We start from the raw sequence: 12495 nt of genomic DNA, 5'->3' as shown, positions 1-12495 counted from the left end.
TATTCATGGTCAGACCTTCCATCAGTGATCTGATCCAGACTTACACCCCAGCTCGGGCTCTGAGGTCTGTGGATCAGAATCTACTGATGGTTCCTGAACTTCCGGACCAGAGGAGAGAAATCCTTCCAGACTGTTGCTCCTAAGCTTTGGAACCATCTCTGTGTTTGATGATCTACTGACTCCTTCAAGAAACATCTGTGTTTGATGATCTACTGACTCCTTCAAGAAACATCTGTGTTTGATGATCTACTGACTCCTTCAAGAAACATCTGTGTTTGATGATCTACTGACTCCTTCAAGAAACATCTGTGTTTGATGATCTACTGACTCCTTCAAGAAACATCTGTGTTTGATGATCTACTGACTCCTTCAAGAAACATCTGTGTTTGATGATCTACTGACTCCTTCAAGAAACATCTGTGTTTGATGATCTACTGACTCCTTCAAGAAACATCTGTGTTTGATGATCTACTGACTCCTTCAAGAAACATGTGTGTTTTATGATCTACTGACTCCTTCAAGAAACATCTGTGTTTGATGATCTACTGACTCCTTCAAGAAACATCTGTGTTTGATGATCTACTGACTCCTTCAAGAAACATCTCTGTGTTTGATGATCTACTGACTCCTTCAAGAAACATCTGAAGACACTTTTATTTGAGCTTTTCCTTGATTCTTTGAGACTCTTGTGTTTGTCTCTGTGTTATCTTGACCTTTTAAAGTGTATTGTTTTGATTGTTTAAGCGCCTTGTGACCCTGGTCTGGAAAGAACTTTACAAATAACAATAACTTACTTACTGAATCAGATTATTACTTCCTGTTACAGACCGTTTCCTTTTTTTCAGGCCCACAGACATGGGCACTACAAGGTTTCTCCTTCTTGGATCATCACTTAAACATCGTGGTGGGTTTTAAGTTCTTTCATCTTCTGGAAGCGAAAAGACTTCTTGGCTGAACTACACACATGCATCAGGGCCACTCTCCAGGGCCAGGCCTTGGATACGGGATCATGGCTCCGACCTACTGGCCCCGGCCTTCGACCATGTGGTCCAGGCCAGCACGATCGTAAGGAGGAGAACAGGTCTTCAGAAACCAGAGCACAGACCTTGACACATTTCAAAAGAAAGCAGTTCTTTGAGGTTTGTGCTGAAACATCAAGTTTCCTATGGCGTCTAAATTGGTGTGAAATTGGATCTTTTCCCCCAAAACGATGGGAGCGAGAAGAGAAGAAGTAAAAGCTTCCGTCGACCTATCTGTGGAGCGGCGTCGCGCCAGGACTAAATATAGCTGCCAGATCAGGAGACGTGGAGAGAAAGATTACACGTGAGTCATGCATCGCAATAACAAAGTAATGTCTCTTGCTCTAAATATTGCCTTTTTTTCTACTTTGTAAATCACTCAAAATACATCATCATCATCATCATCTCCATGTACCCAACACTAGTGAATATCTGATTGACACATGACTTTATTTGATGAAGATTGATAGGTAGGTAGGTAGAACTTGATCTCTCAGGAGGTCAACTGCGGGAAATTGTTTTTTTCCAATAAGCCACAGCAATACAGCAATTTTTCATAACAAGAACAAAGAGGAAGAACAAGATGATACAATCTAAGTCTAAAGATACATATAAAGAACATATGATGATGTTTAAAGGGCACCTAATGTGATGATTTAAGTGTTTCTTAAATTGTTCTAGGATCTCTATTATACTCTATTATATTCTATTATACTCATCAGTTTCTTTTTGCACAAAACTCTCATTAAGCCCCGCCCACTTAAAATGCGCTGTTTTGGCTGAGAAGAAATCTCGTCCAAGCAACCACGCCCACTCTGCTCTGATTGGTCACAAAAACACAAGTTGCATTCAAGGACTCACGTAAATTTCAAATTCACCCCTTAAACTCCCATTTTGTACATTAATAACAAATAATAAAAATAAGGTTTGCTGTTTAATGTACACATTACAAAAACACCAAAAGGCAGAAGAAACTCTCACCATGTTTACATTAATATTTATTTTGTTTCACGATTAACATGTAGGTTTTTCACTGATTTAGGGCTTCTAGGGGAGGACACCTGCACCAGAGTGATGTCAGAATGTTTCATTTAAACCGTGATCTCGTTTGGCGAGATTTCAGACGAGAACTTTATTAAGTAATAACTTTAAAACGGAGCAACGTCATGATGAATGAACTACTGCATTTTGAAGACTTCAACATTTTCAACATGTGAATAAGTCAGGTGGGTTTTCACATCAGGTGCCCTGTAACCATCTGTTCCGAGAAGTCCCATCAGAGAAAAAAAGTCTTATGTCATGTATTCAACTTGTTTCAGGACTTCCTGTATTTTTCCACACGGCTTACACGGTGTTAAAAGTCGTGTTTTTCTAAAAGTGCAGTCACAGTTTCCCCTCGGCTTTGTAGCAGCAGCTGTGTCGAAGGTACTATCTGCTCGCTAATGTGTGTTGTTAGATGCTATCTGCTGCTAGTGTGGGTGAACCCAAAGACAAAATGAATGAGAGCTTCAATATGTTGCACACAGAAGGCCTGTGTGTGTGTGTGTGTGTGTGTGTGTGTGTTTGCTGGTTTGTGTTAAACAAACAGGAAGGTTAGTGTTTCTCTAACACACAAAGAACTTTTTTTCTGTCATTTACTGAACAAACACTTTCTCCACCTGAAATACTCTCTTCACTCTCAGTCCACAGAAGGACGTTTGAATTGATAAAAATCATCCTTTGTTACCAAGAGGTTTCTCAGAGGAAGTTACCAAAGCATCAACAGTTTCTGCGCCGTAAACAAAAATTGTTGTCATGAATTTTGTCTCATATCAACTGTGACAATTTGACATTGAAAAGTCTTGGCCCCGTTTCATTCTTGAGGAAACACCTTCTCTGGGGGTCAAATGCCAAATGAAAGACAGGTGTATCAAGAGTTTCCTCATAGTGTTGCCAGGAAAACAACACCAGGACATTTTCTTGGATCTTCCACGTATCTAGACGCGGGTCAGCAGCTTTAGCAGAGAGGTCCAGACTTTCCTCTACTTAACTATGTCGTCCGGCTCTTTCAGTGGTACCGAGGTGTTACCAGGACAGATAAATAGTCTCTCCAGCGTGTCCTGGGTCTGATACCGATGGGACATGAACACCTCACCAGGTGTCCAGGAGACGTACTAGTCCACCTCAACTGACTCCACTCAACGTGGAGGAGCAGCAGCTCTGCTCCGAGTCTCTCTCGGGTGACTCATCTCGTTTTGGTCACTTGGAGCCGCCATCTTGTTCTTTGGACGACTACGCACCTCTCAGGATCATAGTGGATGGATGGATGGATGGATGGATGGATGGATGGATGGATGGATGGATGGATGGATGGATGGATGGATGGATGGATGGATGGATGGGTGGGTGGGTGGATGGATGGATGGATGGATGGATGGATGGATGGATGGATGGATGGATGGATGGATGGATGGATGGATGGATGGATGGATGGATGGATGGATGGATGGATGATGGACGGACGGACGGACGGATGATGGATGGATGGATGGATGGATGGATGGATGGATGGATGGATGGATGGATGGACGGACGGACGGACGGACGGACGGACGGACGGACGGACGGACGGACGGACGGATGGATGGATGGATGGATGGATGGATGGATGGATGGATGGATGGATGGATGGATGGATGGATGGATGGATGGATGGATGGATGGATGGATGGATGGAGTTAAAATATGCTGCACCAGATTTAGCACAAGGCTACTTTCCATCTGTAGTCCTCAGCAAAGGTGCAGACAGTTTACATAATACATCACATACAAATAAAGTAAAAACACAATAATGTACAAAAACACAGTACAATCGAATAATGTCAAAATATGCCAAAAAACGCCAAATACCCGTCTGGTACTATTAGTGCGAGCAGGATGGTCTAAAAGCCCGTCTTTGACAGCCTGTGAGAAGCGATGAAAATCTGCTTAGTTCCAATATTGTCTGGGATGGATAAACGTTATTGATGAAGTGCACCAGAGAGTTCAAAGGTCAAGATCTAAAGAAGCCAACAGGAGCTTGTCACCTGCATCGACAGTGACCCAAACCAGACCCTCTTAACGCCCTGCCTGCATCTAAAATAATTTCTATAAAAAGTTATGAACACAATCTTTTTGATGCTTTGATGAACTTTATCACTAAATAAAACTGACTTATTTATATTAACAAATGAACATAGAAAATATTTTATTGTGATTCAGACGTGTCTGACGTAGATTCCGAGTGTAAGTTTACATAAAACAGTAGGTCTACTTACTTACTCCTATCTCTGGGCGTCTACTCCAGCCATATACCATAATATACATAGTATATGTTACTTTTAAGAGTACATCGTCAAATAAAAGGTTGAATGACTCTTGGGAAAAGTGTGTAAAAGTCGTTGAAGTACAGAAGGACGAAAAGTGTTCTTGTGGTTCAGGGGTTTTTACAAGCGCATAGTTGTGGTGGTGACATGTAGGATCATGCCGGGTCCATGATGCGGGTACCAGTACAAGTGACAGGAGATCAGAGGGTTTTTTATCTTGTTCTCTCCTCAAAGTACCTGCAGGTGGATTCATCTCAGACATGAAGCCATCACGTCACGTGTGTCTGCTCCTGCCTGCTGTCCTCAAATATGTATCTTAACACTTTACCACTGACTCATTCTTGGATTTTAAATCAGCATCACATGGTCTGCATGAATTATGGATATAATCTGGATATTATTATTATTATCCATGTATTATCAGATAACTATGAGTATTCTTGGATCCTTCAATAACTTAATATCTTTCAGATAAAAGTCTCATCTTTTTAAAAATGTGGTTGTCAGACTGAAAGTGGAATTGTGACGTAAAATGTAAAACCATTTAAAACGAAACGACTTAAAAGGTTTTCCTTGAGCCGTGTTGACCTCTAGTGGTGACGTCAGCACCTGCAAGGATCTGCGCCGTCTAATAGTATACGTGGCAGTGACGTCACTGCCGGAAACTACCCGGATCGGAACTTTAACTCTGGGCTTGACTCGTCTTGACCACGAACAACAAGTACCGCTGGAATATGGTGTGAATTCGAACCAGGTGAGTTGAGGGTTCAATATTCCTCGAGGTATCAACGCGGGCTTCGACCTCACGTCCATTTTGTTGACGTTTAGTTCGAGTCTCGTCTTATAAAACGATGCTATTAGCAGTTAGCTTGTAGCATCCAGCTAGCTGCTAACCTGCTGTTAGCCGGTGTCAGGCCGCGATCAGCTGTTTCTGGGTCTGGATTTGTATTTTGACTTCAAATAAATATATACATCGAATTATTACCTACATCCAGATATCCATAAATGAAATACTGGCTCATATTGTAGTGTCAGCGCTGTACACGGATCCGTACTGTAGTGTCTACGTGTAAAGACGCGCCGGTGTTTTCATGGCAAACACAAGTCAATTATTTATTTTGGTGAAACATTTTCACTTGTTATTTGCTCTTTATTGTCAATATTTTAATTATCACAGCATGTCATTGTACATCAATCATTTACTTATATTAGTGTTGATGCTTTTGTAGAAGTAAAATAACTTTGTCAACATTGTTGCGATTCTTCATCTTGTCTGACTTTAAATCGAAACAATGTTTTCTTGTGCTTTGACTTAAACTGAGAGCATTTTTTTAAACATTATTTCACTCTTTTCTTCTCATTTTCCTCATGTCCAAGGTGCTTTTATATCACACATTTGGTACAACTTGATACTTTTTCAAAAGTACTTCTATGTGTAGTAGTTCTTTATGTTCTTCTTCTTATTTTATTTTTTATTGTTTATGTAAAATTGCTTGCTATTGGAAAAAAACAATTTTTTCAATAATCAATAAAGTTTTACCTTACCTTACTTCATTCTTTACACCATCTACATCCTCTTACAAACTTAATACTACATCTTATTGTATTATGTTGTTGCTAATTCTCTGAAAAGTTATCCTAGTTATAAACGAAAAAAAGCTCATATAAGTATTTATGTTCATCTGGATGTGAAATAATTGTCAGCGAAACTAAACTATTATTTACATGTAACAAAATAACTTTTAAATGATTCAGAACAAATGTACATATTGTCTCAGCACACGGTCCTCATGTGTCTTTGTTTTTCTTTCAATAAGTCAGTCAAACTAAGGCGACTCAACACTCAGCGGCGAGATGACGTGCCGCGACCGGACCCTCGAGTTTCAGTCCGCCTGCAAATCTCTTCAGGGCAGACAGGTTCGTTTTTTTATTAATTAACAAATGGACGATGTGTGTTCCTTCTTTCAGAACTACTACTACAGACATAAATATTGAGGAGAAATCATTTTTAGGAATCATAATGCTGAGTTCTAAAATATGTTTTCCGTGTCATTCTTTAGCTAAAACACTTGTATTGTTTTCTCCCAACTGTTTATATTTGTCCAGGTATTGTGACTCATACTTGTTTTTGCGCTTTGTGACCCTGGTCTAGAAAGGCTTTAGAAATAACCTTTACTTACTTACTTTCAACATGAGTCATCTCTCTAAGAAGGTTGACTGATAAGATACTTGATTGATCCCTGTTTGAAATCATGTGACAAACTACAGTCCAGCACAATCCATGAAACAATTTAGTATTAAATTAAAGTGTAAGTCAAAATGTTCTGCCTTACTATTTATTAAAGTTTTACCTTACCTTACCTTAACCTTGAATGTGTGTGTTTATAACAAAAGGGTAGGATTTTTATATGAATTATGCTTTGTGTTTATTTTTTATTTTACAGGATTTATTAGAGGAAATAAAATATGTAAAATGATCATATATAAGTAAGTAAGTCATTTATATTTGTAGAGCTTTTCCAGACCACGGTCACAAAGCGCTTAAACAATCAAAAAAATAATCAATCAAATAAATACTTAAAGGTCAAGACAACACAGGAGTCTCATATTCCTGTGATTCAAAGTGTTTTACATATTTGTGTATGCAAATACTTCCAGCTATTGAAATGGTAAAACCTACAGCATTCTCAGGAACTTCAGAGAACATTCACAGTCACTGCATTTGATGATATAACGAGTGTTTCTCTTCCCAGCAGAATGGTATCCAGCCCAGTAAACCAGCGCTCAGCGCCCTCAGGCAGCGCAGCGACTTCACGGTCATGGCAAAGTAAGTTTTGAACCATATTTAGTCAAGTGTGAAAGATGACGTCAACTCTTTAAAAAGCTTCTTTATCTGACGTGTGATGTTAAATGTTTTATTTTATCATTACAGGAGAATTGGAAAAGATCTTAGCAACACATTTTCCAAACTGGACAAACTCACAATTTGTAAGTGTCGTTTCCGCCGAATCACAGAAGTTGTGACATGTTGTGTTTATTGTGATTTGTGTTGAATTTAGTGGCGAAACGAAAGTCCTTGTTTGACGACAAAGCGGTGGAGATCGAAGAGTTGACGTACATTATAAAACAGGTGAGTTTCGATTTGTAATCGAATCGTTTTAATTTGATGAGGATCGTGTTTAATAGTGTGTTTTGGTTTGTGCAGGATATTAATAGCTTAAATAAACAGATAGCTCAGCTACAAGACCTGGTCCGGTCACGAGGATCTCCAGGTGGACGACACATCCAGACCCACTCCAACACTATCGTGGTGTCACTACAGGTACAGGAACTCATCACACACGTCCTGCCAGTTAATCATGAAGTAAATGAATCTTAAAGCAAAAACATTGATGGTATCATTTTTATTTCTTTAGATAGTTAACTTCTCAATCTGTAATTTAACGATTTTAACAAATTAACTTCTGCTTGACGACCTGCCCGGAGAGTCTTTCATTGTCACAAACTGCTCAACAGCAGAGACAGTGTTTTCATGTTGGGTACGTTTTTAAAATTGATTATAAACTGACACAACAAGATACTTTATCTTGTTTGGTAAACAAATGTCCTCACTGCAATTTGGACACAGTAAACGTATAATTTATGATGGCAGTTGCACTGTTCATACATGGTTCAGGACCAGAGGAGAGAAATCCTTCCAGACTGTTGCTCCTAAACTTTGGAACCATCTCTGTGTTTGATGATCTACTGACTCCTTCAAGAAACATCTGTGTTTGATGATCTACTGACTCCTTCAAGAAACATCTGTGTTTGATGATCTACTGACTCCTTCAAGAAACATCTGTGTTTGATGATCTACTGACTCCTTCAAGAAACATCTGTGTTTGATGATCTACTGACTCCTTCAAGAAACATCTGTGTTTGATGATCTACTGACTCCTTCAAGAAACATCTGTGTTTGATGATCTACTGACTCCTTCAAGAAACATCTGTGTTTGATGATCTACTGACTCCTTCAAGAAACATGTGTGTTTGATGATCTACTGACTCCTTCAAGAAACATCTGTGTTTGATGATCTACTGACTCCTTCAAGAAACATCTGTGTTTGATGATCTACTGACTCCTTCAAGAAACATCAGTGTTTGATGATCTACTGACTCCTTCAAGAAACATCTCAAGACACTTTATTCTCTGAGACTCCTGTGTTTGTCTCGGTATTCAGTATATATTTATTGAGTATTGTTTTGATGTTTTAAGCGCTTTGTGACCCTGGTCTAGAAAAGCGCTCTACAAATATTACTTACTTACTTACTTACTTACTATATCAACACATTTGTCATTGTTGAACTACAGGTCGGGCCTTTAAATTTCCTTGTTTCTTGGTATTCATTAGATGTTCTTGGAATTCAGCTGCATGTTGACAATCCGGTTTCACGCACCTTGAGCATCCATGTTGAACCAACCAATAGAATAGATATTGATCTGTTATGACTTAATGGTTGAAGAGGAAAGCTTCAATAAGTATTCACCACTGGAGGGCAGCAGGTCACCGCAGGAGTCTGGTTCTGTTCAAAGTTTCTGCCTGTTAAAAAGGGAGTTTTTGCTCTTTTTAACTAGACAGTGTCTTGAGATAACTCTGATATGATTTCACACACTCAATTAAATCAAATTAAATTAAATTAATCCACTGAAAATTGTGATTTTTGTTTGTTATCAACAACTGATCTTTTTGTTATTTCATAACATATTTATTAAATTAAATGAGCATAAAATGTTGATAATTATCTGCAGCTCTGAGTGTCTGTTAATTCTTCCACTTGTTTTCAGTCCAAATTGGCTTCGATGTCCAACGACTTCAAATCTGTGCTTGAAGTTCGAACAGAGGTGAGTTTTTTTAATTTTTTTATTCCAGGTATTCAAACGTCTCGTCATCGTTTCTCCTCCTGACGATCCGTTGTTCTTGTCTGTGCAGAACCTGAAGCAGCAGCGCAGCAGGAGAGAGCACTTCTCCCAGCCTCCTGTTTCATCTTCTCCTATGATGGCCAACAACTTCAGTAGGTTCACGTCTCCACTCTCGCCGTGGTTGTGCGTAATTGCTCAGGACTGGAATGGTCTCGCATTTTAGTCTGTGGCACGACTGCGACCCGACGAGGGCGTGTTCACTCTGTCCATGCAAGAGAACCTCTTTTTTAGTTGAGATTTTTAACCGCTGTAAGTGTTTGCATCAACAAAAAACCTCGACGTTTCAAGGTTTTGGTTTTGAAATTGACAAGAGTGAACACACCTTTGCTGGACCTTGGCTCCTGTTGGCTTTAATTTATCGGCATTAAAACTTCTCCACCAGAGAAACGCATGCACTCGTAAATGAAGACGCGGTTCAATCACACCTGATGCTTTCAGTAATCCATGTGAATGAATATTACTGTCCTGGTCCTCTTTAATGGAAAAATAAAACGTATTTTAGGGAGCCGCAAAAAAGGGGCCCAGGAGCCGCATGCAGCTCGCGAGCCACGCAATGACTACCAGGGCAATACAGCCGCAAATTTAAAAGGTATTTCCCTGGAACGTTTCCCTTCCACAGGCGGGCGTCATAGTAACTGTGTGAGCCCGCACTTCTCAGCCATAGTCGCCTTCAAAATTATGATGTTTTTGAAAAATGTTTCCTCCTCAATATGTGTGTCTCTTGTGGCGTCTCTTCACAGAGAGCTCGGTGTTGATGCAGGACGAGTCCAGGAGTTTGGGGGACGTGGCCATCGACATGGACTCGCACGCCAACCCCCTGCAGCTGCAGCTCATTGATGAGCAGGTGTGTGTGTGTGTGTGTGTGTGTGTGTGTGCTGGTCGACTTTAAAACATCCGAAACATTAAAAAAAGAAAGATTTAAATCTGTCGTCCACAGTGGACCAGTTTAATGACTGCATTACTTTCAATAGAACCAAGAAACCAGACATGAAGTGCAAAAAAACGAAACTCCCCGTAATGTTGAATCAACAGGAGCAACTGTGGTTTCTCTTCATCAAGATGATTCATGTGGGATTTTTGTTCCACTCGGTTTCTCAACTTTAATTGTTTTTTTTTTTTTTTAAATAAAGTGCCTTTCAAACAGTAATAATCAACACAACACGCCCCCTAGTTTGAGGACTAACGATTTATGCGGAAATTATCAACGCATGTTGATATCATGATATCAATTTCAAGTGATTTTTACAAATGTTTTTTTATGAATTGAAGTTTATTGGTACCTAAAATGTGTGTTTTGACACAATCTTCATCGATACTTTTTAGTACGACTAAAAAAACGAATCTCCCTGATTAAAAAAAAAAAGTATCATTTAAAGCCGGTTAAACAAATGGCAGATAAACGTTTTTTGTTTGTCATGATGATGCAGTTGAAATATATCGTCAAACTACAATAACCTGTTGCTTAAGTATCATGGAAATTGTATTTAAAAAAATAATTTAGCTTTTAATCGACTGAACACTTGATAAAATAAGTCATTCAGACACAAATCTATTCGTTTATTTTCCAGCCTAATAAAATCTATTCTATGAAGTAAATGGAAAAAGTTCTCCAGAAAGAAGAAGAGAAGGTTTTACCTCGATTATTTAAAAAATACTATTTGTGATTGTCGAGCGTCCCTCGACTGAGATGATGAATTGTTTAATATCAGTCGTATATCTTTACACGTGTAAAGTTTGGAACATGAATGACGATCATTAAAGCCTGTATGTTGACGTTGATTCCAGGACTCGTACATCCAGAGCCGAGCAGACACCATGCAGAACATCGAGAGCACCATCGTGGAGCTGGGCTCCATATTCCAGCAGCTGGCTCACATGGTCAAGGAGCAGGAGGAGACGGTCCAGAGGTGAGTCGTGAACACAGATGTTTACGCAGAACAAACGCTGACGTGTCCCTCGACTCCTCCAGGATCGACGCCAACGTGGAGGACACGCAGCTGAACGTGGAGGCGGCGCACACGGAGATCCTGAAATATTTCCAGTCCGTCTCGTCCAACCGCTGGCTCATGATCAAGATCTTCCTGGTCCTCATCGTCTTCTTCATCATCTTCGTGGTCTTCTTCGCCTGAAGCGGGGGGACGTGGACCCGCAATGACTTCTTGTGAAGGACGGACTCGAGCCCACTGTCGACCAGAGACGCTCGCGAGCACGACGCCGTGGTCGAGAGGATAAATCTAAAGAGTCCTAGATGTATAGAAGGAGTAGAAATCTGCTCCGGTCGACCAATAACACGGAGAGACGTAATCACAATGGTTCTAACGCGATGGTTTGATTCTGCAAACTGTCTTTTAATCTATTTTTGATCTCCTTTAAACCCTGGATCATGTGACCATCACAGCCAAACTACTTTTTCTTCTCCTTCATCGCTCAGTGGAAAACTCGGTCGGTCACTCTTCGATTAATCGCATGCGAAAGAAGCTTCTTTTTTTGTTTTCTTTGCCAAACCCTCCTCGCACCCTCGACCACAACTCCTGATTTAAAGGTTAACGACTTCCTGCTTCGTCCATTAATAGTTAAGTTTAGGTTCAACCTTCATCAGGTGATTTTTTAAAACTTTGAAAAGTTGGACAGTCGGTGCTTATGAAGGGGTTTGGCTGGTGGTGTAGGTGCAGCGACTGAAGTCTCCCAGAGTTCCCTGAAGTATCTGGTGTGTCGTCACTTAAGCTTTATTTTTCTAATGTACAGATTTATTTAAAACGACCACGGCTTTTTCCTTCTTCTGGTTCCTCCCCCGAGTTTTTAGCCAAATGCCTTCCGTGTAAAAAGAGCAGACGAGGCTGTGAAGGAGTGTTGTGAGAGGATGTTGGTTCAAAGAGGATTATGATAGAATTAGACGCGAAGAGTGTCCTGGAGATGAAGCTGCTCCGACCACCAAACCTGCCGATTCAAGTATTTTGTTTTTTCTTCTTTTGTTCTGAAGCCACAATGTGATTTGTGAACAATATTGGACCAACATGCAAAAAATAAAATCGTAATCACACAAAGGACTTTCTTTTAAGTCTTTAATCCTTTTTCTTTTTTTTTAAAATAAATCTTACTTTCCATGTTTATTCCTGAATTATTGAGCCAGAGTTTGACTTAATAATAATAGAAGTAGATGTCGTGAAGT

The 12495-nt window shown here is 39.9% G+C and overlaps 1 protein-coding gene across 4 annotated transcripts; it reads left to right on the top strand.

Annotated features, from left to right (window-relative positions):
• The first annotated feature begins 5013 nt into the window (after positions 1 to 5013).
• On the top strand, positions 5014 to 12370 carry stx5a (syntaxin 5A). 4 transcript variants are annotated; one of them, XM_087799356.1, is made up of 12 exons: positions 5014 to 5117; positions 6181 to 6280; positions 7120 to 7190; positions 7296 to 7351; positions 7423 to 7493; positions 7569 to 7685; positions 9192 to 9248; positions 9337 to 9418; positions 9829 to 9915; positions 10067 to 10170; positions 11112 to 11233; positions 11296 to 12370. In XM_087799356.1, exons 2-12 carry the CDS (start codon positions 6218 to 6220, stop codon positions 11453 to 11455), a joined length of 990 nt encoding a protein of 329 aa, XP_087655482.1. In that variant the 5' UTR covers positions 5014 to 5117; positions 6181 to 6217; the 3' UTR covers positions 11456 to 12370. The 4 variants fall into 4 exon arrangements, with proteins under 4 accessions (XP_087655482.1, XP_087655481.1, XP_087655485.1 ...); XM_087799355.1 differs by having other exon boundaries at positions 7117 to 7190; XM_087799359.1 differs by lacking the exon at positions 9829 to 9915.
• Positions 12371 to 12495: the final 125 nt, after the last annotated feature.

The sequence above is a fragment of the Callionymus lyra genome, chromosome 9, assembly GCF_982586985.1.
Source record: "Callionymus lyra chromosome 9, fCalLyr1.hap1.1, whole genome shotgun sequence".
Lineage (NCBI taxonomy): Eukaryota > Metazoa > Chordata > Actinopteri > Syngnathiformes > Callionymidae > Callionymus > Callionymus lyra.
Note: the sequence above shows the minus strand (reverse complement) of the source record. Positions and strands in the feature narration are given on the sequence as shown.